The sequence below is a fragment of the Opisthocomus hoazin genome, chromosome 2 (assembly GCF_030867145.1).
Source record: "Opisthocomus hoazin isolate bOpiHoa1 chromosome 2, bOpiHoa1.hap1, whole genome shotgun sequence".
Taxonomy (NCBI): domain Eukaryota; kingdom Metazoa; phylum Chordata; class Aves; order Opisthocomiformes; family Opisthocomidae; genus Opisthocomus; species Opisthocomus hoazin.
This window is the reverse complement of record NC_134415.1, coordinates 69,483,693-69,510,743: the sequence shown is the minus strand read 5'-3', so window position 1 is coordinate 69,510,743 and position 27,051 is coordinate 69,483,693. Positions and strand designations below refer to the sequence as shown.

At 38.8% G+C, this 27,051-nt stretch overlaps 1 protein-coding gene across 1 annotated transcript in view; it reads left to right on the top strand.

Moving 5' to 3' along the window:
* Positions 1–27,051, top strand: part of LAMA2 (laminin subunit alpha 2) — a 408,847-nt gene that overhangs the window by 244,954 nt on the left and 136,842 nt on the right. Inside the window, exons 18-26 of the mRNA XM_075444852.1 lie at positions 541–627; positions 6,572–6,783; positions 10,973–11,079; positions 12,083–12,346; positions 15,306–15,486; positions 18,570–18,706; positions 21,190–21,426; positions 24,110–24,253; positions 26,654–26,833. Coding sequence (XP_075300967.1) covers positions 541–627; positions 6,572–6,783; positions 10,973–11,079; positions 12,083–12,346; positions 15,306–15,486; positions 18,570–18,706; positions 21,190–21,426; positions 24,110–24,253; positions 26,654–26,833 — 1,549 coding nt within the window. The remainder of the gene's footprint in view (positions 1–540; positions 628–6,571; positions 6,784–10,972; positions 11,080–12,082; positions 12,347–15,305; positions 15,487–18,569; positions 18,707–21,189; positions 21,427–24,109; positions 24,254–26,653; positions 26,834–27,051) is intronic.

Sequence of the window (27,051 nt, the reverse complement as noted above, 5' to 3'; positions counted from 1 at the left end):
GGCCTGCTGCTTGAGGTCATTGGCACTCGGTTTACTCAAATACACTCTCTGGGAAGCTGCACCAGAGATTTCCCCTTTTGCCCCTCCCCTTGCTTGTTCGCTGGGTTCCTTTCACAGACGATTATACACAAAGTTAACTGAGCTTTCAAAGCAGTTGTCCTTCAGAAAGATTTATTATAGGGGCCACATTATGGCATAGATTGTTTGCCAGGCGCCTGGGGGCACAAACAAACAGCTGTACATTCCTGCCTTTTTAATGGTATCCAGACCACTCGGTGGCAGGCTCAAGTCCCGTAATAACAGGCTATTGGGATGCTGCCATCCGTTACTCTATATTCAGTGTCGCAGAAATAGCAGAGTCATTCCAAATTCAATTTGCTGGAGTCAAACTTAAGCCCCATGTGCTAGACTAGAATCACTTTTCCTGGGCACTGTTCTGCAAATTAACGACTTCTGAAGTGAGAAGAGAGCTATGCAGCTAACTATCTTTTCTTTATGTTTCTTCCTTGCCCCTCTTCTTACCCAATATCAACAACACAGCTTTAGCCCAACATGCCATTTTGACCGAAGTCGTGGAGTAATATGCGATGAATGCCCAGCTGGGTACATGGGACCACGCTGTGAAAGGTAAGCAAGCACCATGCTTTTAACCAGATGAGGTCTGGAACAGAAGTATTGATCCTGTGGAACTGTTCTACCTTTTTATTACTTTTCCTTCTCATCCCCATTCCTGTGTTTTGAAACTTACTGAAGAAATTCCTGTGCATCTTCCTCTGATACTGCGTCTATACACTTGTGCTTGTTTTATTACTTTACCATAAAGTGCAGAGCTTCCGAGAAGCATTTGCTTAAAAGTAAGAGTCTTTTTTTAAAATGGTTCTTCTAGTTTTTCTGTCACTCTTCTGAGATTTTTATAATTATATTGTCTCTTTTTTCATTTGAATGTTTAGAGCATGGTGAATCAAATATGCAATAAATTACTGATTCCTCTTTTAGAAAAGTTAGTATGCAGTGAGATACAGCTCTTCTAAGAAGTTATTTGTTGATTTTTAATTATTTTTAAAAAGAATACTTTACATTTTTTCTGCTTCTAGTTTCCCATTGCAGTCTTTATTTAGCAAGTAGAACAAGCTAGGTTTTAATGACAAAAAAAGATAATTCTTCTTTGTCAAATACACGGAAAATCTCAATATGTATTTCCTGCACATATTAATACCTATACAAAAGACAAATTAAAAAAATGTGTCTAGTCTGTCTTCAGCTGTGACAGGTCTGAGTGACATGTTAGTACTGAGAGAGAATGTTCTCTCCCCTTCTTATACCCTGTTATTCTGAAAGGATTACATGGAGAATTTAAATGAAACGGAAGGTTGGTGTGAGTGCTGGTGCTAAGCTCCCGGGAACCCCTTTGCACAGGCGGTGACTCCGCAGTGACAAGGAATATCATCACTGTGTCTGCATGCCTTCGGTCCCTTGGGATTTCACATGGATGGAACTGCTTTTAAGAGCAGTTAGTGTGCCAGGGGACCTCTGCTCGTTGTTTGGAGGTCATGATGAATCAGCATGGGCTTTGGCTCCAAGATCCCAGTCCCCTGTGGCCCTGCAAGTGACACCTTTTTAAGAGAGGCTGGGGGAGCCACATAACTGTCTAACACCTGGCTAGACAGTTATGGGGCAAGAAAATATGGCACTTCTGTTTCTTAGTAGGGTTTTGCCATTTGGCATTTCCGCGAGCTGCTTGCAGCATTTTCCAATGTAAACCCTAAAAAAAGGTAAGGCTTCTGAATGAAGACTTACAATATTCAGACAGGGATGAGGAAAAGTAGGAAAGAACCAAGAGAAAGATCCAACCAGAAAAGCAGGCACCTGACCATATGCTGTGAATTGCTCTCTAGTCCTGTCGTTCCAATTTACATTTACAACTACTTCCTTTTAAATCCCCTGTTGTGCTATATCTATCCTAAAGTGAGAGTGCAGGCTGTCACCTGTTTCCAACCATCATCACTGAGTCTGCTCCCGCTGCGTGCTATTTCTGCCTGTCTTTTCCTGTCTATCTTGGAAGTCATCACCTTCTTTCGGCTTGTGGGCTGTGAAGTTAATGACGGCAGGAATAAATCAGAAGAGCACTTCGGTGGCAGTTTGTCAATGCAGGGTCATTGACAGCTTCCATTAGCAACAAGTGCTATTTCTGAGTGGAGCACAGGCTGTGGATGGAGTAGGACAGGATCTGAATAAGTGGCAGGCTTGCATTTTAGCCTGATTTCCTAAGGAAATGAGGCTAGTGTGATCTTTTTGTGCATGTCTTTCTGGCTGCCCGCAAAGACATTTGAACTTGTAGGTCAATTTCAACCAAATTTGACAGAAGGGTAAGAGGTCTCAAAGGTAATCATTTTTCCTGAAGGTTTCGTGGAATGAAGTGGCTGAACAGAGGTGAATAGATCAGGACATGTCGTAACTAAGGGGGAGAACACTGTGTGAACTCACACCTGATTAAAAAGCAGAGAATACATGAGAGAGAGACAGAGAGCACAAGAGGGACAGAGAAAGATTATTAAATGGTCTGCCTGTAAGAAAACTTTCACAGGGCAAGAAAAAAGTGCTGCTGTAGCCTGAGGGATTACTCCCTGGTGAATAGCAATATCCTGCACCAAATAATCAGCCCTTAGCCTTGTAACCATGAGATATAAATCTATTGGAAATTAGGCAATTAATTCCAGTGCTCGTAGAACTATTTACTTTTAATTGTAACAAGTTGCTTGGAAATGCCCGCAGCTGTCAATAATAGTGAACAGGAGAAAGTGTGTTGCCTTTTGCTATTAATAGTGATTGTATAATTGCTAAAAGAGTCTACATGAAATTCTTTTTCATTTTAGCAACTGCAAAGTGACAAGTGATATGAACCACATGATTCATTAACTGAACAGTCCTAAATTATCATGAAGTACCAAATATCATGAAGTGACCATAGACAGTACTCTACTTATTTAGCCTCCAATATAATCCTCTACCCCTTAGGGAAATAAGATCTTTTCTTTATTTATATATGTATTTTTATACCTGAATTGTGTAATGTCAAAAAAATTGCTACTTCCCTCACTTGAACTTTTCAGGAAAATGTTGCCAAAATTGCTCGGTGTTCTTTGGGGTCTAACTCATAACACCATCAAAATAATTGCAGTTATAAACTGTGTTGGGATTTCCCACGTATCGGTAATTGTAGAGGAAGCCCAGCTTCCTTCTCCATTTAATCCTTTTCCCCAGCAAAATAGACATACGTTCTTCCTTTGCTCACTGCTAACTTTCCCAAGGGGTGTGAGGTAGGACAGACCCTCTCCAAACTCCATAGAAGGGGTGCATGAGAATGACAAAAAGCTGTCCCTTGAGCCCAGCACATTCACCAGAAGATGATATGCATTTTCCAACTACACAGTCTTGATATAGATAAAAGCACACAGTTTTAGGGGAAATAAAGAAAATGGACGAGAGTCTAACTTCTCCTGGAGCACTGCTTCATTTATGACAATGGTTCCAGTGACCTTTTCCTCCTAGAAGGAGAGATGAGAGGTCAGCGTAACTTAAGTGGGAGGAGAAGGGTGAGCTGTGTCATGTCTTTCCTTCCGTTCCCCCTCCTTGTTGTTGAGGTCTAGCCCAGAGTGTCACCAGTCACAGTCCCTTGTGAATCCCTTGGTTTCAACCTCCTGCTCCTTCTAGCCAGTAGAATCCTCCCACTAGCACCAGGAGTACAAGTCTGTATTGCAGTGCTAATGGGAGAAGGGTCAAACATACGGGACATTTGATACAACAACTGTGTTATGCAGGATTGCTTACAGCTTGCAAAGGTAGGCACTCTGACTTTAGAAAAATGCAAGATTTATAGCTGGTCGTACAACAATGACAGCTGTGTTGTGCACCCAAGTTAAGGTTTTTACCTACATGTTCACAAGCCATTTCTCCACAGGGCTTGTACACAGGTTGAATGCACATAATTTTCAAAGCAACTGTAAAAATAGTATTTCCACACTTTAAAGTGTTTGGATTTGCAACCTAAATTAACTCTGTCTCAAGGGGTTTTATCCAGTAAATATAAAGAAATGTATAAAATAGGCCTGTGTTTGCAAGCACATGTGTATATACACAGCACCATACAGGCTGCTATGACAAAAATTAACTACGTTCCAGCCAGATCCAGTATTTATATAGTAGCCCTGTATTTGCCACCAGTTATGCCAAATAAAAGCAAACGGTGTCAGTCACAGACACACTTGCATTTGAGGGTGAAGGTGAGTATAGAGGAAGAAAAGAAAATATGGAAACAATCTTCCTTTGCTATTTTTACTCCTGTTTTTGTTTATTTTTTAATCTCAGAGGTGTTCTGTTGTACTTATCTAAATAAAGTAAGTACTGCTATGTATTTTGTGTAATACAAAAGTGTAATCTTCCACGCCACATACATTATTGGGGTTTTTTTGATATGAACCTTGCCAAACATGTAATGCTTTGAATCTGAGAAGAGTAGCTGAAGGAGAAATGTCCTTAGGGCAGTAAAGACGGAATTAGTGAGAGTGGATTTTTTTATCTTCCCCTGCAACTTCAGGAGAAGTGAGAGAAAAAGTGGAAGAGTTTACACGTAGATACGTGCACACAGTTTTCTTTTAAGCTTAACTGATTTACCCCTACTTTCAGGATCATCTTAAATCTGGATTCTAGATTATGTATGTGTATAAGTAGAACAGAGCTATGTGATGGTAGTGGGTTTTTCTAATATTAATTAGCAAAGTCTAAACTGATGAGAATACAAAGAGTTATCAAGCTCTCCTGCTATTAATAGAAGGAAATGATTAGCAGTGCATTTCTCACAAATCACTGGAGTATTTTTTCTGTGAACTGCTTGGTGAGTTTCTGCAAATGCGATCAGATACAGAACTAACCCCTACATGAGAGTGAAACAGGAAAGCTAATGCAGATTAAGTGAAATCAGATAGATTAGTAGTACCAAAAGATACAGATTTATGACAAATACGCCATTAGTCAGTGAGAAGGATCTCAGCAAAGCATGGATGAACTTCACACATCATCTGTTTTAGGTGAAATAACTGCATAAATTATTCAGTTATTCTTCGTCTTTGATAAAACATGACTATTAATTGTTACATGTATTAAGAGACATTCCTGGCCTTTGTAATGGAGAAATCATAGCTGAAAAAAAGCCAACTTGTTTTGATGAAAGTAAGCTAAAAATCAATCATTTGTGGTTGCTGAGATATCCTCCATCCAAGGAAAAAATATCCATTTATTTGCAGGGAAGACAAGGAGGTATGGTACTGGTTACATTTGTAACAGGTTCTGAAAATAAAATGCCTAAATTATTCTAATGACAAGATTTTGATATATTGTTGCTGTGAGGAGGTAATTGTAAGAAATGGCAATGCTAAAGGAGTAGAACACACTGGGCTAGATTGTGAAAATCTTACTCATGTTCTTGAGTGCTTACATAAAACAAAAGCACTGGTACACAAAACCCTTGATTGACCATAGCATCCAGTACTATTACAAAGCAGAGATTATATTTATGTACATTATAACTGCATTCAGACCGACTTTAAAACAGTAGGAAACATTAATTTGTGCAATGTGTTGTATGTACTTTCTGTTTTCTTTATACTAATTGCAGTTCATCTGAGATGCATGTGAATAACTTCATTAGCTGCTACTGGGAAGTTTTTCTTCTTTTTCTTCACTATCTACAAATTGCTGTTACTGTGAAGTGTAAGCAAAGGTAATGGAAAGGGAAAGCAGACCAGAATATAAATAGGAAATAGGCTGTGAGACAAGCAGAAATTTGCTTTAAATACACACTCATGGTAGGTCAGATTGACTAACCTGTTTTACATGATACTCACAGGAAAATGCCAGTGGGCAACGTGGAAAAGAAGGTGATATTTTTAAATATCTCTGTTAAAATATGAAAGGTATAGTACACACCAGCATAGTTCCTGTGATAATGAGCAATCTTTATGTTACCTGCCTATATGCAGATATTAGCAATCCATTAATTAAACAAATCTGACTGTACAGTAGATCGGGGGAAGGCTAAGTCAGGGGAGGGTCTTGTTAGGTAAAAAATTTTATGTCTGTATTGCTTTCTAAACCTGTTTTGCTAAACTAAACAAGTTTTTAAGGTAGAGGGGAAAAAAATCATCAGGCTTGCTGGTAAATGAGTACAGAACATCTAGACATGATGTGCTGAAATAGAAAGCCTATCTAACATGGACCTGAATTCCTCTAGCGTGCCAATAGACAGTTTTCTTGTTATGCTTTGTCTCGTCTTCAGTGCCAGTGACAAGATTTTTCTCCCACTGAAATCTAATTACTAGCAGAGCTGGCAGGATTTCAGCTGGTACTGTATCTACAGTGTTGTTAAAAAGGCGAAGGAGGGAGAGAGAGAAAAGACGCTTAAGAAATACTTGAAAGAAGAGCAAACTATTTTTGATGATTAGTGAGGCAACAAAATGAAATATTTCTAATAAGACAATTATTTAAGGGTTGTAACTCGTGATGTCTTTTACCTTAGGTGTGCAGAAGGCTATTTTGGACAACCTCTAACACCCGGGGGATCATGCCAGCCATGCCAGTGCAATGACAACCTTGACTTCTCCATTCCTGGCAGCTGTGACAGCTTGTCTGGTGCTTGCCTGATATGTAAGCCAGGTACAACAGGCCAATATTGTGAGAGGTGTGCTGATGGATATTTTGGTGATGCTCTTGATGCAAGGAACTGTCAACGTAAGTCATGAACTTTTACTGCTCCTGACAGTATTGATCTATACCCTTCCTGAGAGGAAGACTGTGCCTCTGTGTATGTGAACAGGAGGATGATATGGTGTACTTACGCCTCTAATAATAGTAGTGGTTTACTTGCATGTGCATCTGGAAAGGGAGGCTTCAAAATAAATAGAAAGAAGAACCTATTCAAAAACTTCCCGCTGTAGTTGAAGCAGTAATGAAGCAGATATGGAAAAAACCTGGGAGAGCAGAGCATTACATGGATACAAAAGGTTATACTAAATGTCAGATCTACAAAAATACATACAAACAAATGAAAATGGAAATGATTCACTAAAAATGCTATAAGTCATCCAGGAAATCCCATTAACTAGTGAGATTGGTGCTGAAAGCAGGGAGTGATATTGCAGTTACTGCAGGGTCCAACTCTGGCAACACTTGTGACCTCCTTCTCACCTACATGACCTCAGTCAGAGCTGGGAGGTCCTGCCTCTTACAGGGCAAGATTCTCCTGCCTCCTGCAAAGCAGCCTACAATCTCCTGGCAAATTTTCTAAGGTGCTCTGAAGGAAGATACCTGGCACTGCAGGAAGCTACCACTTCTCAGGTGAGTGGTGGCATGTTGTTTAAGTATCAGCAAAAAATGTTTGCAAAAAATTATGGAGAGCAGATGGAAGATTTGGTAGGAACAGGAGCTTTTGCTTCTGTAGGAGGCAGTGGCTCTTTCTGAGCCATTGCTGGCACAATTCAGAATGCAGCTATTAGGCAGAACAAGTGCTTTTAACTTAAAAACAGTATTCGCTTACCCTTCCGCCCCATACAGAGGAATGGAATACAACAGGTTATAAACTGTCATGAAAAAGCAGAGCGTTTTATTACACTGTCACAAGGATTTAATGCTTTTTGATTCACAGAATCACAGAATGGGAGGGGTTGGAAGGGACCTCGTGGATCATCTAGTCCAACCAAAGTTTATTCACTGTAATAAACTCCATTGAGTACAAAGGTGTTAAATCAGGATAAAATTATTCAAATAAAAGAGCTGGGCCATTTTCTGACTGCTTTGTGTGTAGGAACACAGGGACCACTTCTGCAGTATGAGTGGCAAGCACAGAAGCGTGAGCCACTGGCATCCGTTTCCAGGATTTGTTCTATTTTTGTCTTGCAGTTTGACGGTGAGAATACTAAGTTCTGCTGGCCCACCTAAGAGTGCATGCGAGCCAGTGAGATGCAGAACATCACCAGGTTTCTCAGCTAAGGCTAATAAACACTGATATATCTAAAATCATTGGTAACCATGAAGACATATACCTGTGTAAATACTTTCTGTATCTACTTTGTATAATGCTGGACAAAAGCTGGACAATCACATATACTCTCTGCATGAGTTAACAGTTCATGATGAATGGTATCATGAGTTAGGGTTTTAAGCATGTAATGTAATGTGAAAAGAAGAATATTTCAAAAATCATAGCTTCCTGCTACTGCTTGTCACCATTCCTGAGGCATCGATAAGACTGTTGCTTTGAACATTTCTACAGTATTGGCAGCTGCATGAGAAAGAGGTGTAATATGAGGACAGTTCAGAAAATGTACAATTAAAAAAAAGTATTAAATACATATTTAATGTAGAATTACAAGCTTTGCTTTTATTGTTAGTATCACTGACAAGGAGAGCCCCCTAATGTATTCATAGCCTTCTGCTCACGGTTACCTTGTATTCATCTACTCTCCGTCTTTCACGTGGGTTTTCTTTTTTGCATATAATTTTTTATTTCCTTTGCAGACTTCCATGAAGTTTGCCCTGCAGCTACAATATCAGAGGGACTGTGCCTTTACTTTGTTGTTTTCAATTTCGTTCCTTATTAAAAAGCCAAATCCAAGAGTATTGCAACGCATGAATTTTGCTTTCAAATTATTGTTTGAAATGTTTCTTGCTTCTTTCTCAGTACAGTGCTGTTGTCATGTGCATTAACCATTTCAAATGACAGTACAACTTTATATCACTGTAGCATCTCAGAATTTCTTGGTGCATCTGTACAAAACCATAAATCTAAGAACAACGAGCAAATGTCCTGGGCTTATTTGATTTGATTCTAGTAGACTGGTTTTTGGTGCAAAACAGCACAGCGTGCTAAAGCAAATACCTGGAGGTTATGCTAATGGTAGTAGAGCTCAATGACATGAGATGAATTAAAGCAAATATTCAAGTGTGCCCATGTGCCAGTGCATAGGTACTACTGTTGGAGGACAAGAAGTGTGTAGATTGATTATAAATGCACACTCAGAAATATTTATACAAATCTAGAGAGAATGAAGGGTCTTGACCACTGTCATTTTGGGAGAAAGTAAGACACATTTCTCTGAGAAGCTGTATCGTATTGTAGCAACTATTTGGATGTTTGGACAATAGCTAATTTTCCTGGTAGAGATGAATGAATGGGAAGGCTTTAGGTGAGATAAATGCAATTTATCAGACTGAGTAATAGTTTATTAGATTAATGGCCCTGACTGTATGTTCATTTGTATGTATGTACTGCCAGAGCCAGAAAAACAATCAAAGTCTTGGCTTCCTAATTCTGCCTTACCACTGCATTGCACATAGTCAGCTTTGGCTCAGTTAAGAATACATGGTATGCCAATTGCAGTAATATGTAATATAAATAGGACAAACTCATCTGTTTATAAAATCAGTATAAATTTTCTTTTTGATTCTTGTGGTGTCATATGCCTGATAAGCAAAATGACTCAAGTAAGACTCACTTTGGTTCTTGAGGCCTGTATAAAAAGGTCGGTGAAATACTGTTAATTTGCATTGAGAATTGTGGTTTCTTGGTCTCGGCTTTCGCATGATCTTTCACTGCTGACCGTTTTAATTAGAAAGGTGCTCAAAACATATATATGTGATACTTACAACAGTGTACAGTTTGGAGCGTCAGCAGTTTTAAAACATGAATGTTATAGTAAAGAAGAGGGCTGTATACAGGATGAAACTGGTAAGTTATGGATTCAGTTAGCGTTGAAAAATGAGAGTAAATGGAAAAGAGAAGCAATGTTAATTCCAGTAGAAGTGTTTTTAAATGTTTACATTTTTAAAATATATGGCAAAACAGAAAGAAATCAGAACCTCTGAAGGTGTTACAAGACTGATATGAGAGCCCAACATATTTTTGCTACTTACTCCAGAATATGAGAAATTTTTGCAAACATTTAAGAAATAATGCCATGAACAGACTGGCAGGCTATAAAGTCACTTTCATTTAAAAGAAGCAATGTTTGCAGAATAGCTCAGAAGTAGGGAGAAAACCCCCCAAAATACTTTCGATTTACAATTTAAAATTGTAAATTATCAAGTCCAATAAAGTTATGAGGAAGCTCTGTTGTAATTGTCTATCTATAGGAAAAATATGACTGCTTTGTCTCAAATGGCACCTTGTGACATGCAAGTATGTGACCACCATGTGTTCACTGCTGGGACTCTTAAGTGATTGTTAAAATGAAGCTGTCAGGTTGAGAAAAAAACCCAATAAGCATGGACTGGAGCCCTCATTTACAGAGTAGATTGATAATCAGTATAGAGATGTGGATTCATTCCCCTCTGGGGAAAAAAAAGGAACATGCAGCAACCAGCTCACGCTGATGGAATTGGTGATGGTATGGTTATAGTCCCTGTGCCACCAGTCACATCCCTCCTCTTTACTGTGAGTGCTAAAGGGGTTTTTTTCTTAATTTCTGCATGCCTAAAGAATTGAGGTTGAAGAACATAGAGGGTGATAGAAAGCTTCCCCAACATTTCTGTTCTCCTAAAATATAAGAATTCAGAAGCCAGAAGCATTGTTATTTTCCTCAAGAAACAGCAGTTCCTTTTCATTGCCATTTTAAGTCCTTAAGAGAGTGTTATGATGACTCAGGCTGGTCAGTTGGGTTGCGTTTCCTCTGGGGACTGGGACGCTGTTGCTGAGACAGATCTTGGCGGGTCACGGGAGCAGATAATCCTTGGTCTGTTCCTTAGCTGTACTCCAGGGTGCTCCTGTGAGGAGGAGCCCTTGGGGGACCAAGGACGCTACTGCTGCTTTACTCAGACCTGCCTTCCTGGATTTGTCAGGGTGGCGAAAGCTGCGCCGTAAACATGTGGTTATTAAATTGATCCTCAGCAAACACATTAACAGCTTCTCCTCCTTCCTCTGCAGCCTGTCACTGCCACATCAATGGCTCCTTCTCAGAGATCTGTGACTCTCGGACAGGCCAGTGCTCATGTAAAGCCAACGTGATCGGGCGCCGGTGTGACATCTGCAAGGTGAGAGGCAAGGAACGGCATTTCCTTTCAGCTTGCTTCGCTGTTTGTCAAAACAGCATGTCGTTTGGTTTTGGATGGTTTTTCTTTTTTCTTCATTTTTCACATAAAGAACACATATGGGTTGTTCTCATATACAGAAAGGTAAAATGGCTTTTTAAAAAATGTTTTCTAGAACAAAACACAGAACAGTGCATTTGCATGCAATGACTAGATTTGAAGCCTCACTGTACCTATAAGCACATTTTTATATATGGTATAAACACTTGATATTCTGAATATTTGATATAAATAAATTAATTTTAAATATTACATATCTAGGAGATAATTCCTCTATGAAGAAAGTTTCAAAATATCTGGTAGCATCTGTTTTTCAAAGAAAGCCGGATGCTAGCTTACTTCTGCTGTGAATGTTCCGCTTTTGTGGTTTTTTTTCTTATAGTTTCTTCTTGTATTGTCCACATAGTGTATTCTTTTTTGGTGAAAGTGTCTTTTGCCTTGACGTTGTTTTGCTGTCTCAGAAATCACTGCGAAAAACAGCATTTCATAAACTTTCACAGAGTTGTCTTCAGACTGCTAAGGAATACGTTACAGCTGGCCGCACATTTCTATAGTTCAGCCTGAGGACTCGTGGACTAGGCCCGTGTCCTCAGAACACCTCCACATGTGTGTAATTTAAAGCACATAAATAATTCTGCAGAAATCACAAGGATCATTTTCACCATTTAAAACTGCATAATTTCTGAAGTGGTTTGATCGCACTCCATTTATAACACATTTTTTAAAGAGTCCGTTCGAAGAAAAATCATTGGTATCAATGGAATTTGCACAGATTGCATAACGTACACAGCAAATATCTCAAGCTTGTTAATACAGTGTTGGCAGTTGATTGGAATTAATCTTTGTTTACTACTGTGTTTACTACTATCTTTATTCCTGTACTCTTTCATGTGTTATAGTTTCATTATCTTCACTTTCTAACAGTGTTTACTTTTCATTCTTAAAGCCCAGCTACTTCTGGGCCCCAGAAAAGCTGTTTTGTATGCCCTGTGGCTGCAGTGCTTTAGGATCCGTGTCACTGCAATGCGATATGTCAGGACGGTGTATCTGCAAATCAGGATTCATGGGCAGACGCTGTGAAATCAGCAGACAGGTGCCTAAATTGAAAGAAAATGCACGGAGCAGTCAGCAGATCCGAGTCCCGCCTCGGAGATGGGGCATCAGCAGTGCCAGTGGGTGCCCACGGGGTGCTTACCGGCCTGCTACTCCGGTAATCAGAAACTGTGTGCATTGCATGGGCTGAAATCCTGTTTTTGCTTGTGTTTGGTCCTCCCGCAGACTTTTTTCTTTTTTTATTTATTTATAATACGTGTGCTACAACATAAGACACTGTCAAGAAACACACAGACTCAGAAGGCAGGCAGCCTTTTAAGATACTTCCCCGCTTCTAGGGCTTCTCATAGTGCAAAGGACAATGCAGGCTGGAAGTCAAATACCAGAATAAGTGCAAAAGACGCACCATCAACAGCAGTATGCACAAAATGTATGGGTGATGTACATACATCAGTGGCGTCCGTGGGATTTTCATGGCCTTCAGCAGGAGAAGACTTCCTTGTCTAACAATTCAAGAACCAAAAGCTTAAGAAATTAGCGAGAAGGATCAGCCACAGAGGGAAAGTATTAAGATCTGATCTTGAAATATCAAACATAACTGGTGTTAAAAGTTCTCATTTGTGAATATGGCCAGTTATCTGAGCCATTTTTACCCACGTGAAGTGCCTGTTATTTGAATGTAATGCCCCAAATGACAGAGGTATTCATTGTTTATCTCATACCAACAAAGCAGCTTATTTCCTAAAATGAGGTAATTATGATGCACCTGCTTCTAACAGAACAGTGTTTTAGGAATGTTGGTTTTTTTCCTTGCAATTCAAAACCTCCACGCTTATCACACCCATTTTGAAATATACCTGGTAATGTTTTTCCTCCTCAGCCAGACTCCAGGACCCATCCCATATTTGCTTGTATGGTTTCCCTTGAAGAACATGAGCTTTTACCCATTTAACATATATCACACAACTGTGTTGCCCACACAAACAGTCAACATACACTGATACAGGGACAAAATGTAACATCAAGTTCAGAAAATTCATTGTATTTCTCATTGTCATACGGGATCTTATCACTTATTCAGTAAATGTGATTCATAGAATTTCTGTGTGTAAACAGTCTTTGCTGAGGGCTTAACTTGGGAGTTCATCTTAGGGGTTTACATGACTGGTCAAAATGTCTTTGGACGTGCAGAGCTCATCACAGAATACAACCGAGCATGCTAGTGATCTTGTCTCCCTTCACGCAATGTGGAGTGCTAGCATATCAGACTTTTTCTGGCTTTTGCCCTTATAAACAGAATTTATTAGATCATATCAAACTTCCTGTTGAGAGCTGAGCTGTGCATGCTGTGTGTTGGTTACTTCGCCGCATTAATCTGAATGTCTGTCCTGAGATTTTTTGCGTATTCACATTTCTGTGTGTTTCTTCCTGTAGAAAAGAAGTCTTTAGAGATAGTCTGTGTATTTAATTGAACCTTGGAGTTTAATTATATGAGTTTGGGTATTTCTTTCTCTCTGATACACCATGTTTTTTCATGAAGAAGTATGTAATTGGCAAAACACTTCAATACAGAATTTGGAAATGAAAAGCAGTGTAATTCTTTATTATATGTATAATCAAGCATTTGCTTAGGTTCGTATGATTCTCCAGGCCAAATTCTGACAATAGGGGTGGTCCTGTAGGTGGTCCTGTGTTCTGATACCTATCAGCAGATTCTCTGTGGGAATGTGGAACTTCAATATTAACCTCAGAGAGCAGATTTCAGGACTTCTGCTGAACCTGCTGAAGTCTCTGGGAATTCACATACACAAGAGGTTAGGGGTTCCACTGTGGAACAAATCCATGTAAAATGTAAGTCAGTGCAGCTCCACTGACTTGAAAAATCTGTACTGATGTGTACTAGGTAGAAATCTAACACCACGTGCCTGGACCACACAGTAGCACATTGTAAAAGTAAATATTTTCCAGTTTGTTCCCCTTATATTCATTAGCAGTGATCCTTTTAATATCTCATTTTTAACATTTTCCTTTCCTAGTGAATTCTTTTATAGATTTTTACTGTTAAATGCTGTAATATCAATTTCAAGAAGTTAATAACATGACTTGGATTTCAATGTCCTCTGAAAATCGTCATAACTGAAAAAAGGTAGAAAAGTACTCCCATTTTAAGTCACCTTAGCTCAAGACTGAGTTCAGAATTTTAATAGCAAGTCCGGTTTACTCCTAGGGGCATCTGTTAGGTGGTGCAGAGAAACCCATGGGGTCCTTGTTAAAAGCTTCATGCAGAACTCCTTATTACAGTGTACAAATAAGCATGTGTCTTCCCTTCTTTACAAGTATACTTTTTGCACTCCTCTAGTGGAGTGAAGGAGGAAATTTATTACTGTAGTTGATAACATCGATTCTGGTCCTGCAGGAACTTTACAGTACTCAGTGCAAAAGAATACGAAGAATGAAAATAGAATAGAAACAAAGGCTCATTAGTTACTTCTGTCTTAGTCTTAGATCTAACCCAAAGACAGAGATTTCAGCTTAAAAAAAAAAGAGAATTCCTGTTATTTACTTGTAATATACACAAATACATAACACCTATGTTCTTTTCAAGTTATTCCTGAGTATCATTCAAAAGAAATGCCCTTGAGTTACAGAATACTGTATACAGACATTGCCCCTGGTCAGAGGAGATAAAATCTGGTTATTCAGAGGCCTTCTAGTTGAATCAATCTCCATTCATAACTAAGAATTTGAATTCACTCTCTTAGCAACAAACTCTGTCTGACATAATCTTACAACCCAGACACAGGATATGTGTATGGTGCTGACAGGCATTCCATTTCTCATGGGAATTGTATTTACAGAAACACAACCTCAAAGGAAATGCGCTACATTGCAGAATATTCATTATAGCATCAGGTAACATTCTGAAATCTTTATTCTGTTTCAATTGTGTAGGGTATTTAGTGCCCTTGCCCCAGTGTTTTACTGCAATCTGCTAAGAGTAGTATGTTGGTGATGAAGAAGAAAGAACCACCCTGATCTCCTTACACTCTCAGCTTTTCCTCTTTTCTCCTAGTAATCATTCCACATACTAACTGCTCTTCCTCTCTCCGTGACAGCCTGAAACATTTGGCTTACAGTCTTCAAGAGGATGTGTTCCCTGCAACTGCAACTCTTTTGGTTCCAAGTCCTTCGACTGTGATGGAGATGGACAGTGTTATTGCCAGCCTGGAGTGACAGGAAAGAAATGTGACCGCTGTGCTCATGGATTTTACAACTTTGAAGAAGGAGGCTGCACTCGTATGTAAATTCTTTGCAGTCAATTGCAGATTTCTTTATTTGGTTCACATATTTATCACTAAGATTCTATTTTGGCTAGTTTTGGATTGCCTAATAAATTTTCCTGACAGATAGATATTTTCATAGGCAGCCCTGTAAATCAGTCAATTGGAAAGGATGGTGATCAGCAAGAATAAAAGACCCAAGCAATTTCTACTATTTTAAAGTCAATTTATGGCTAATCTACCACATTTAGAAGGAACAAGAATGTCCTTTTCTCCAAGTACTTTCTGCCAAGAGTTGCTACGAAGTTCGTATAGTTTAGGTATGGTAAGAGTATCATAGAAAGCCGATTAAGGTGCTTGCCAAATCACATCAGCTTGAAGGGATGTGAATGGAAAAAAAAGAAGCAGACAAAAATTCCTTTGCTTCTAGTTTTATCCCAAACTTTTTCACTCTCCTTACATGGTTGGTCCTTTTTTATTAAATTTCTGTACAGTAATATTTAGAATCTTGCTTACTTGTACACTTTGTGTACAACAAGGACTTCAGATTAAATTCTCTACTGTGTCCCTTGTGTAAACACATGAAAAGTATGGTTTTCAGATGCTGAAACTCTAGCATCAGACATAAATATATCCAGCCACTTCTTTACATTTGTGTTTGTCCTGTTGGACATCAGGTCAAACACTGAAATGAATGTTTCCTGTCCTTAAAGCAGCACAGACTACTACATCAAAAAGACCTTAATCAATAGGTCTCTTCACAGGGAAATATCCATATTTGCTAGCAGAACTGTATGTTTAAAGTTTCAAAGACTGATTTAGGTGTGGTCACTAGAGAAGTAGCTAGCTGTCTAGTGCAGCTGGCTGCTGGGACGCCAGAATAGTGATCGCTCCGCAGCATTCTTTCCTGATGGCAGAGTGCTGTAAAGTCAAGGATATTGCTGTTATTATTCTTCAGACAGAAGCTGTATTCTTTCCAGAAGCACAGATCACCATGCCCGGTATCCTATTCCTGCTCCTTCCCCATCCAGAACAGCATTAGAAGTAGCAAGCCTAGCTCTTTTCCTTTTATTACTCCCTTTTTTTTATGGAAGGAGCATCAAGGCCTCAAGACCCATGTCTATGCAGCAAAATTCAATTAATTCACCTGTAGTGTTGACAAACCTTGAGCCAGGGTGGATTATAGATCATATTTGAAAACATTATGATATTTTCTCTCATGGCAAGGAAGGGCTCAGAAAATGTTTACCACCTTGAAAAGTGCAAACACTCTGGCACCTTGGAAAAGGGAAAGGTTGGTTCATAGGCTCACTGATAAGAGAGCTAGAAATAAAATGCAAATGATAACTGCAGTCCTGAAGCCCTTACCACATATATGGAGAGAGAAAAATACTATAGTTTCTTCATGATTAGTCTCCTAACATCTCACAGTTTAAAAGCACATCACTGTTGTGAAATACTACCAAATGTTGTTAATTTCATCCAGTTGAGGAAGGAAAATGAGAGGGCAATTAACAACATTCCACATTAAAATTTTAACTGCTTTCTTGCCCAACTTGAAATGACACAGTTAAAGAAAGTGATGAAATGGGAAGTAGTGTAAATCCAAACAATATTTAAAATAGAAATGTATCTTCCTGTGGTCATCAAATATTTTAAATAACAGCAACAGCTAAAGATGTCCAGAAAACTCAGATTTTTTATCATTCTGAAGTTAATACAAAAGATGGAGAGGAATTCTGTTTTCAAAATGCTGGTTTTCCCCACTTATTTTTAGTAGGCTTTTTATGTATTCCTTCAAACGACAAAAAAAAAGAATTAAATTATGAATCTCAGAGAAAACCAGAAATTTAATAAAAGTATATCAAATCGTGCTAGGAAGAAAGTGCACGAAAATGAATTCCATAGTGACAGTTAAGTATCAAATAAAATATTGGACCTCTTTTATCTAGCATTTATACAAAAGGAATATAATTTGATTTTTTTTCTTGTGCAATAAAAACCCATAAAGCCTAAAAAAAAGCCCTAAAGCATCATCAGTTAGCATTGACATTCTAGCAGCAACGATACAAAAGAGATTTCTGTTTCACTATTTCTTGCAACAAATGTGCTGTATTTTTTCCATATTCTTTTTAATAATGGTAAAAGTAAAAATGCAAAAATATTGGTGTATCTCTTTTTTCCTGTCCATGCCTTTTGAACCAATTTTGTGTAAGAACTTGAAGCCCATTGAAGAGCTGTCATATCTGAAAGCCTCAGTCTCCCAATGAGAGATGTATTCTGAAACATCTTCAAGCCACAATGTCTCGAAAGATTTTACGTGGCATGCAAAACGTCTTGTTCTTGGCATCATGGAGGCAAAACTTACTATCTTCTTCGCATCAGTTACCTTACTTTGAAAGCACTGATGGGGAAAAATAAAGGTCACTTCTTATTTGAACTATAGATATGAGTTCCATCTTTGCACATCTCTTACTTTCTAGTTTTACTCTGAATTGAAGTATTTTGTATAGTAAAGGCGAAGAACATAAATACAGCCCTCAGCAATGATGGTTATGTTACACTGCCCTATAAACACCCCAAGGAACAGATTGTCACTCAGAGAGTCATAGTTTGCTTATGATGCTTTGCTCTGACCTCAGGGGTAATGCTGATGCTGGATATGAAAATAACCATGCACCAGTTCTGTTCCTTCAGGCAATTAAGTGTCTTGTGCCCCATAGCTACTTATCACTTACACACCTGTGACTTCTTGCAAAAGACAGCATGGGCCCAAAAGTTGTACAGTGGTACTCCTGCAGCTATGTCACACGAGTCCACCCTCTCAGAAGTCTCTGCACGCCTACAGTTGGTGCCTTTATTTTTCCCATTCTATTCTCATTGAAGTTACTCTAACCTCAGTTAACCTGTGTTGCACTGCTCCTGGTTTGGGTTTCTTTGAGTTTACTCTACCTTTCCTGCCCTGCTGTGCCTGCTGAGAGTTCGCTGTATGGTAAAGGCTTTGATGGAATGATCCTAACCCTGTTAGGGTCAGCTCTCCAGGTGTTGCATAAAGCGGTAACTTTTCTTCTGCTTTTTTTTTTTCTGTTTCCCATGAAGCCTGTGAGTGTTCACGTTTTGGTAATAACTGCAATCCCATCAGTGGCCACTGTATCTGCCCTCCCAACACTGTTGGAGAGATGTGTGACAAATGTGCACCAAACTACTGGGGCCATGACATTGTCAGTGGCTGTAAGGTGAGTGGATCTCTTTTCTCTGTGTATGTTACATCTTTCCAATGGGGTAAATACAGTAATTTGTAGCTGGAACACAGTTTTAGGTTTGTAAATCATTGTTTGTCTCTGCATTGTGAGTTTTGGTGTCAGACTGTGGTGTAAATGTTGGCAACCTGTTACTGAGCACTATGGATCCTTGTTTCAGGTACGCAGCCTGTAACACTGAACACCCTGTTTATACTGCTGTCATCCTGAGTCAGCGTCCTGCTTGAGCCTGGTTCCTTCTGTTATAGCTGTGTTTAACTTGACTGAGGAGATTGCCACATTATTGTACAATGTATGTAGACGTATCGTTACAAGTAACTGCCAGTGCCTTCACAGAACAAATTTGCTTTGGCCCTAATCGTGATAGCACTAGGAATTTGTATATGAAGTTTGCTTCAGAAGGGCTTCAACTTGTGCATAAAAGACAGTGAAGAGAGAATAAAAGAAACAGGCGCCTTAGCTGTAAAATGCACTTTCTTCCGATGTTCTTAAAGGGGAAATAAACCTTCTCATTAGCCTTTAAATCCTTCTTATTTCAGTGTTTGACACAGTTAAAAAAATTTTGAAGGAGAGGGAAGAAGAGAGAAGAAATAGGAAAACAATGATCGTATGTCAAAGAGGGTATGAAAGCTGTTGTTATTGTCCTTCTTTTGAGTTAAGGGGAGCAGTGTTCAGTTAAGGTTGAAAACTGGTGACAGAGAATATTGTGCAAAGTTCATATGCCTTCTCCTCTCTGCCATTCTCATTGATGATGAGGGATTTATAGCACTACTGCAGTTATTCCATAAACTATGTCTTGTCTGAACATGGTCATACACCATCAATGCTCTTTCTTATAAAGCTGTTTGTCAGGTAGCTCAGGCTGCAGACTAATTATCAAGAAAGATTTCCTTTTTGTATGTATGGAAAACTCCTCTTGTGAAACCTCTGCTATGTTTCTGTGATATAGACTCTTGGCTTCTGAAACCAGCCTAATGAGGTTGAAGACCTCTGTTTGAGCTCTGGAGTGTATTCTCTGATCATCTTTTTTCTGAGTGCATTAGTATGGCAGTTCAGTGGCATCATCTAAACTAATAATGATCTATCAGCCCACATCTCTTTCAGTATGTTGCAGCTAATTTCTGCAAAGTGAGATGTGTATCTCCTGGTCACACTCTTTGTCGGTTTCCAGGGCTGTCGTAACTCAGGGGGATAGAGAGCGTTGCATAAAACTGCTTGCTCACATAGCAAACATAACGTCTGATTGTAATTTAAGTTTTGATAGTGCACACCAAGCTATTTTAATGTATGGTGAACAATTTGCTTTCTAAGCTTTATGTTCAAATGATTCTTGTAGAATAAGGTTCTTTCTGTCAAAAGGTTTATTTCTTGGGTTAGGTAGTAGTCTAGCAGTCTAACATTTAACCAGTAGTGAAATAGTTTCTCTGGCATTCAGTAAAGACTGAATTTGAATGTTTCCAGTATATAATCACCTTCTTTATAAATGGTCTTTTCAGATCAGAAGAAGGGTGATTTAAGTATTCATGTAATAAACAGTTTTGCTTAGAAACTGCATCCACATTTTCCTCCTCTCTTTTTCAGCTTTGTGTCCTTAATTTTAGCAAGTCTATCCATGTCAGTTACTGTGGTAACCTGTACTGCTGGTGCTGAGTTTGCTTTTGCAAGCTGAACTTCTCCATATGAGATTCTGGTCACACCAGTGATCACGGCAAATGTCCTGTGCTAACTTTGCAGTACAGTCACAGTAATAATAGTACTGAAGGATTCTGCTGTTCTTTGGGAGCCTGCAGCTTTCCCTGCTACTTCTGTACTCAATATGTAGACCCCCTGGCAAATCATCTATTTCTATCCTTACCTGTCCGCACAAGTCTCATTCTGTGAGCAAGTTTACTTCCCAGTACACCACATGACTAAATCTCTATCCCTTACTGTGTAAATTACTGTCATCTATGAGTCCTGTTTGTACAAAGAAGATAGTTACCTATCTGATGGATGAGTAATAAACATCGAACTAGATTCCACTGGGACCACTGTCCCTGAGCAATTCCAGTTTTAGCAAAGTCGTCTGAACATGCCCTGTAGGGGATTTGCATAGAAAGAACTTTTTAGAGAGCACTTATGGTTTTTTTAAGTTAATTTTGTCCACAGAGTATACCAGTGTCTTGACCCTTTTGGATTTATTTGATTTCACTGCCTAACTTATCAGTGATAAGCAATATCTGTTCAAAAAGAAAACAATGTTGTAAATGTATTTAGTGTAATTGCTTGACCCTTGTTGAATAAAGATGAATGCCTAGCCTTGTAATTCAAGTATGTTACCTTCAGACAGTGGAAATCACTGCTGTACTTTATTTATAGATACTTGAAAGAAGTGAGTTGCTTTTCTGTTGGTGTTGGGGTTTTGGGGTTTTTTTTCAGAGGCACAATTGCAATTTTCTTCTTGTTTTTCTCCATTTTAGCCATGTGACTGCAGCCTCATTGGAGCCCTGAGTTCTCAGTGTGACTTAGATACAGGCTGTTGTTTCTGCCGCCCTGAATTCTCTGGGGATAAATGCACGGAGTGCAGGTTGGGTTACTGGAATTATCCACAATGTGTTGCTTGCCAGTGCTTCCTGGCAGGGACTGATCCACAGAGCTGTGATACAGAGTTGGGAAAGTGCTCATGCATTGATCATACTGGCCAATGCAGCTGCAAGGTAGGACAATGAAGGTCGTAAACTGGTCTTATAGCTGCGGAGAAGTTTATTCCAAAATTCACTGACATTTGCACTTGCCTGTTCCAACAATAGATTCTAACAAATCTAGTTGGTTTTCATAGTGCATTTGCTAACAGCTGTGGGAGGAGTCTAACATAAAGGAAGACTGAAGTGCTTATCTGTTGCTTTTTCACACACTAACACTTGCCAGGATAGCATCCTCTTAGACTCTCTTCTCACTTTGTATTTTGTCCTGTTCTTACAGAACTGTTGCCAGTTTAACTCCATTCAATACAATTCTTGTTAAGATATTTGGCAAATTAAAAGCAAACACATCAGTAATAACAGTATGGCACAGTGCTAGTTCTTTATAGTACATTGACTTAGAGGAAGTCAGCATTGATCATTTTATGAGTAGAATTCACTGCAGTAGTATCTGTGCTTCTGAGTAAACAGCATCCAATTCAGGATCACTAAAGCGAAGACTTTTGGCATCATCACCCACAGCATTCTTATTTGGAATTGTTCTTGGAAGAACAGCACACTTAGGTGATTTGAAAGTTGGCTGGATTGCTGGGCTTAAAGGGCAGTAACTGGTGGTTTGACATGCAGTTGGTAGCCAGCAAGCAGAGTATTCCAGAGCCAATACCTTCGTCAGTGACACAGATGACAGAATTCACTATCAGCAGATTTGAGAATATTGCTCATTTGGAGGAGGTAAAGGTTGACATGCTGAACAGCAGAACTACAATCTAGAGGGTCCTTGAAAAGCTTGATGATTGACAAAGTAAAAAGGCCATGGATTGGAGTGGAATAACCTCAAGAATCAGTACAGTTTGGGAGGAAAAAGAATGAAAATTCTTTTGTTAAATAGGCACCAGTCACTTCATTCTGAGTTTAAAGGATAGACTCAGTGGAGGAACTGTAGAACAAATTAGATTGGAAGAGACCTATGGAGGTCATATTGACCAGTGCATTGTTTGAAAGGCCTTGCTGAGGCAGCGTTTCCAAGGAAGGGGATTTCACAACCTCTCCGTGCAAACTGCTTGACCACCCTTCTGTTTTTATGGTGCATTTGAACAGAAGACATCAGATTCTATTTCATAAATACTGATTCATTTGATGGTGGGACCATAAGAAAGCTGAAGTGAGTGAGTTGATCACGTGGACCATCTAAATAATACTCAGCCCAGTGGTCAGTGTGATTTGTCCAATGTCATCTTCTGAAATGGAAAAATGGAAGTATCTCAGTTCTTTCAGCCTCTTCTGATACATGATGTGCACCAACCTGTCTAACCATCTTGGTGCCCTTTTACTTGATTAGGTCTAGCATGTCAATGTCTTGTAGCTCTTGTAAACACTGAGTAGAAAGAATGGGGTTTATGGCATTTTTTAATAGAAATATTTCTTTGTTGATTCCTTCAAGGCTAATACAGTTACTTCTGTGTTTCTGTGAGTGCATATTAACAGTATATATATAGCTGATGATTAAAGATAAGAAACTGCAATTGACATGAAACCAAACGCAAAGCAAGTAAAATTCACAGTTTGTGACAGAAAATGGACAAATTATACTGAATGAAGTCAGCAGATTTTTTTTTCCCCCAGAATTTAAATCTAAGGTTGAATTTAAATCTGGGGTTGGTTAACCTACTGTGTAACTTTTTGGAAAGGGTTATGTATTGAAGAAGTGAGATTTGTATAAAACAGTAATCCTTCCCTTTTAAACCTGCTGTTATAGCTGCAGAAATGAGCTTTCAAAGGCTCAGGAGCCCCTTTGTTAGACCTGACAAATAGCAGCAAAATCTAAGCTAAATACAGTGTAGGCACACTTGCTGATAGAGTTACATGTGGAAATGAGGGTTAAAAATGGTAAATCCTCAGAGATAATGTTAGTTTCCTGTATAAGCTTTGGGAAGTTGAATTTGTTTTTTAGATTGACTTCACGTTACTCTCAAGAGAAAAAAAGAGGGAAGGAAAAGCCAACCAGTGCTTTCGTATTAGTATTTTTATTTAAATACCTTGGTCTCAGTATGAAAATGGTTTTAAAGGGCTATGCATAAATTATTGTGTATCTGGCCCTATCTGGTATAGCTTTTTATTTCGACTAATTGAAAAATGAAAATAAAAGCATTGACATTACAACAGTGAAACATTTCAGCCTTGTTAATACTGTTCAATGATGTGGAAAACAATCACAAAGAGGGGAAAGCTTTTCTCTACAGTATTTCCATTAAAATATGTTTCTCAGCAAGAACACTTAGTACTCAACCTTAAACATTCTAACTTGTCAAAGCTAATTCCTATTAAACAAAAGGCTTGATTAACCCTGGCAATTTCAGAAGGACACATTTTTTGTTATCTTATCAATCAGTTATTGAGCATGTCATGCCTAAAGTGCCATTTGATTTTACTATGCTTACAACTGTCAGTATGAAGCCAGCATCCATTGCTCAAAGCTACTCAGTGGATACAAATGCAAATGCATCAATTACATTAATTGCATATGTTTGCATACACACATGATAAGTAGCTGGAAAGTTCCTTGAATATTCCATTGCTCTTATAATTATTTCTTTCTGCACCCTGTTATTATGATTAATATATGATTTTCTTTTTCTTGTTACTACCTCGAAAAAAGGCTTGCTTTTCTTTTTTAAAAAAAATATTCTCTCTGTTCCAGGTTAATGTGGAAGGTGTCCACTGTGACAGGTGCAAGTCTGGTACATTTGGTCTCTCTCCCAGAAACCCACTTGGCTGCAGCAGTTGCTATTGCTTTGGCCTGACTACACAGTGCAGTGAGGCAAGGGGGCTGATTCGCATGTGGGTGAGTAGGAAACTGCTGAGCCATGTAATGCGATAATGTTGTTTCCTGCTGGCATCTTTTAGTCAGGCACTGAGAGGTAGCTAGAAAATGGCCAAACATTTAAGCAATGGTTTTTGTCTTTATACTTTGAGAAGTGGAGAGAGCAGTATGTTCCATTAGACAATCAGGGTCAGGGCATTAAAAGTACATGAGTAGGTAAGAAAACCAGGGATAGGATAGCTGACATCAAGCCAAAGTAAAGCTATTAAAACCCAGGGAAAGGCAAACTCTTTGTGGGGAAATTATGCAGTCCGGTGCATTGTAATGTAATCTCTGGTATCTGTCACACAGTTTACCCAGGTGTATTCAAGGGTCACAGATGCTTGTTGTCCAGCACAGATTTCCCACGGTTCAATTAATCTTTTATTTTCTTTGGGTTTTTTTCTTTGTTTGTTTGTTTGTTTGTTTGAAGTTTTAAAAAGGTAGCTTAATAAAGCTCTATTCAAATCCAAGAATGGGAGGGTATAATCCATCAGAGCAAACAAAGAGCTCTTCACCTTTTTGTGGAAGAGGACATTGGGACCTCTGCTGGCCTGACAAAGAAGGCAGACTGGATGCCTCCATTTATCTGTACAACGAGCCCAAAACACACATTGAGGCCAATGCTGCACTGCTTAGTTACTTACACTCTGGTGGAGCTATTTCTAATGGAAAATGACTACTTCAGTCCCCATGTATGGTCAATCATCTCTGCTAGAAAGCATGTCAGCCACAGGGGGAATCTCTGCCTAATGCAGATCAGCCAAAGCTCCTGACTTGTCATGCACAAACATCAATTGCATAAAGATAAAGGCTGAAATCAAGGTGTGATCTCTTACTAAAGAGTTCGTATCTCTTGGTTAAAGTAATATGAATAGCACCCATTCTCCCCTTCATTGTTCAGTCCAATAGCACCTCTTTCCCTTCCCAGTGGATGAAGGGATTTATCATGATCTGACCCAGTTTTTCTCATTATTTCAGTTTTGCCCATCTTATGCTGGTAGGCTGGAGATTGTAAAAGGCTGTAAAACGCTGACAAGTTATGAAATTTAATCAGGTTCCATGACAGCAGCAGTTCTGGAAAATTATACTGTGACCTTTGTGGCAGCACAAAGCAGAAAGATAGTTTAAACCTCCTGATTATTTTGTGTCTCTTGATTAATGTCCTTTCCTATTTGTGGTCATACCTAAACAAGTGTATGTCTGCATCTCATCTATTTTTTGGTAATATGGTCTATTTCAGAATTGATTGAGAGTTGTAAACTGAGTGAGACGGGGCTTTGCCAACTGCTGGTGACTATTCCAGATATTCTCAGGTGCTTTAAATGTCATTAGACATGTTTAAACAAGCAAATCCTGTCTTATATGACAATAAAGCAAGGCTCATCTGAAATTCGAATGTGTTGACCACTTTCTTGATGTCTAAGGTAGTAAACAGTAAAATACGGTTATGATAGGAACTCGGGAAATCTCACACGAGGCTGGGAATGTTAGGAATGCTTTCATGTCTGGTCAGTCCACAGATGCTGCTGTAAATAGAAATACCAAGATGCTTACAGTACAGGGGTTGGTTGATTCTGCGTTACCTGATCCCTATCTCATGAATAGCATGTTGATGGGATGACTGATGAGATATAACTCTGCATTTGTTTTCTTTGTTTTCCTTACCCTTTGGGAGAAAGCAATTTTGATACCAGGCCTTTGCATTTGTTCACACACTTCCTGTGATACGTTCATCTGCATAGAATTACTAAGATTTTTATTACAGTTTTTGATGTAAATAATGATTTCTATAGAATACTGTTGAGACTCATTCTTTTGTTGAGTCTAAGAAAATTACAAGTATCTAAGTGGCATCCTTACATTTTTTTATTAGATCTGAATTTAGAGTTACAGAAACCCTGAGCCCTCACTCTCTGCATGTTGCCCACAGGACATTTAGCTTTATTGCATAAAAAGTACCAAGGGGTCAGGCATTGTGTTCCATAACCCCAGTGATGTATAATAAGTGTTGGTGAGAAGTATGCTTCTTTGTAAGGTACATTTCTCACCATCCAAACGGAAGAGACCCAAGACTGAAATAGTACTATAAAAATTGCTTCAACAAAACTCTTGGGATCACTTGCTGATGACACTATTTTAACCAGTGCTAGTATGTTCTTTGTTAACATGAGGACAAGGTGCAAAAGGCTTGAGGGGGGAAGTCATTATTGTCACTGTTCATACCTGAAGGAGTAGTAAAACTGTTCTGTGACAAATTGCTTGTGATGTGAAATTAAATTACCTAGAAATAATTTTTTAAAGAGTTAGAATTTAAAGACTAACACTTCACGGGGGAAAAATAGACTTGATTTTCTTCTTGTTTTTTTTGAATATGTATAGGTGACCTTGAAGCCAGAGCAAATGATTCTGCCACTGGTGGATGAAAACCTTCATCGCAGCACTCTTTCAGGGATTGCATTCCAGCCTCCTGAAATAGTAGCAAACATAGAACAGGTGATGCAGGATCTTCGGTCAGAACCTGTTTACTGGAGACTTCCAGAGCAGTTTGAGGGTCGAAAGGTAAACATAAAATTCAACTCAATATTGACATTGATTTATATATTTATTTAATCTTATATTTGAATTTTGCAATGCCTTATTTCCCTTCAATAGGCATGTCCTCACACAGTGGAAGGTACTTCAAAAGAAAATAAATGTCATTCCATTATTACAAATTATTTGCTCTGTTATCATGGAAATTAAGAAGTCTGTAACAGAAACACTATTTTCAAACGTAT